Source organism: Penaeus monodon, chromosome 15, assembly GCF_015228065.2.
Source record: "Penaeus monodon isolate SGIC_2016 chromosome 15, NSTDA_Pmon_1, whole genome shotgun sequence".
Lineage (NCBI taxonomy): Eukaryota > Metazoa > Arthropoda > Malacostraca > Decapoda > Penaeidae > Penaeus > Penaeus monodon.
This window is the reverse complement of record NC_051400.1, coordinates 14338637-14339542: the sequence shown is the minus strand read 5'-3', so window position 1 is coordinate 14339542 and position 906 is coordinate 14338637. Positions and strand designations below refer to the sequence as shown.

Here is a 906-nt window from a genome sequence, read left to right as displayed (position 1 = left end):
CATTTAGTTATCAGTCAATATGATAAGTGTCCACTGATAAGAGTATTGTATTCTAGCAAGCAGCGCAGGCCAGACTGGAGGAGCCATCCCCACTGCTCCATTCAACATGCTGCCTCCACTCTTTCCTCTCCTGCCCTTCAGTGAGTGCAATTATTTTTTGTATGATAGCTTACATGTCATTCTTGGTATTAGAAGTTGATACTCCCTGAAAGATTATTGGAGTTTTTCAGTCAATTGAACTTATCTTATCTGATGGTCAAGTAAGAAATTTAGCAGTGTGACATGCTATTTCTGTAATGTTTGCTAATCAGCAGGAAAGGTGGAAGCAAACTGTTCTAAAGACTTATCTTTCTCTCAGTATTATTAGATATGTGTTAATATTTTATCAAGTGGTACTAAGCAATTTGTATTCAGTAGTAGGATATAGGGTGAAGTAAAGTCTGTAATATGTTTGAAGCATTTTAAATTATATTTTTTGGTTGGTGATATGGAAATAACTGCCAAATTGAAAGAATTCAGTTGAGAAATAATATTCCTGTACTGTATGCCAGACATCATAAAAATTATGGTTATATTGTTCAAGTTCTCTGTGAAATTTTCATTTCTTCAAGAGTGAATAGTGTGTTCCTTTTTCTATGCAATGAGCATAAAACTTTAGGCACATCCTGCTTTTAGATTTGTTGCATCTAGATACTTATCACTGCAGTAATAATAATCATACTCTGAATATCCAGACATTCCTCCACCACCTCCACCGCTAAATTTTGCTGCCATGACCGAGGATGAGGTCCGCCAGCTGGAAGGGAACGAAAGACAACATGTCGAGGCCAGGATCAAGGTCTTGAGGAACATTCAGACTCTTCTTGATGCAGCAGTTGTTCAGGTAATGAGTGGGATTGACAATGA

The 906-nt window shown here is 37.2% G+C and overlaps 1 protein-coding gene across 1 annotated transcript in view; it reads left to right on the top strand.

Moving 5' to 3' along the window:
• LOC119581759 (E3 ubiquitin-protein ligase synoviolin B-like) overlaps positions 1-906 on the top strand; it is a 12763-nt gene that overhangs the window by 8169 nt on the left and 3688 nt on the right. Inside the window, exons 9-10 of the mRNA XM_037929892.1 lie at positions 57-140; positions 735-883. Coding sequence (XP_037785820.1) covers positions 57-140; positions 735-883 — 233 coding nt within the window. The remainder of the gene's footprint in view (positions 1-56; positions 141-734; positions 884-906) is intronic.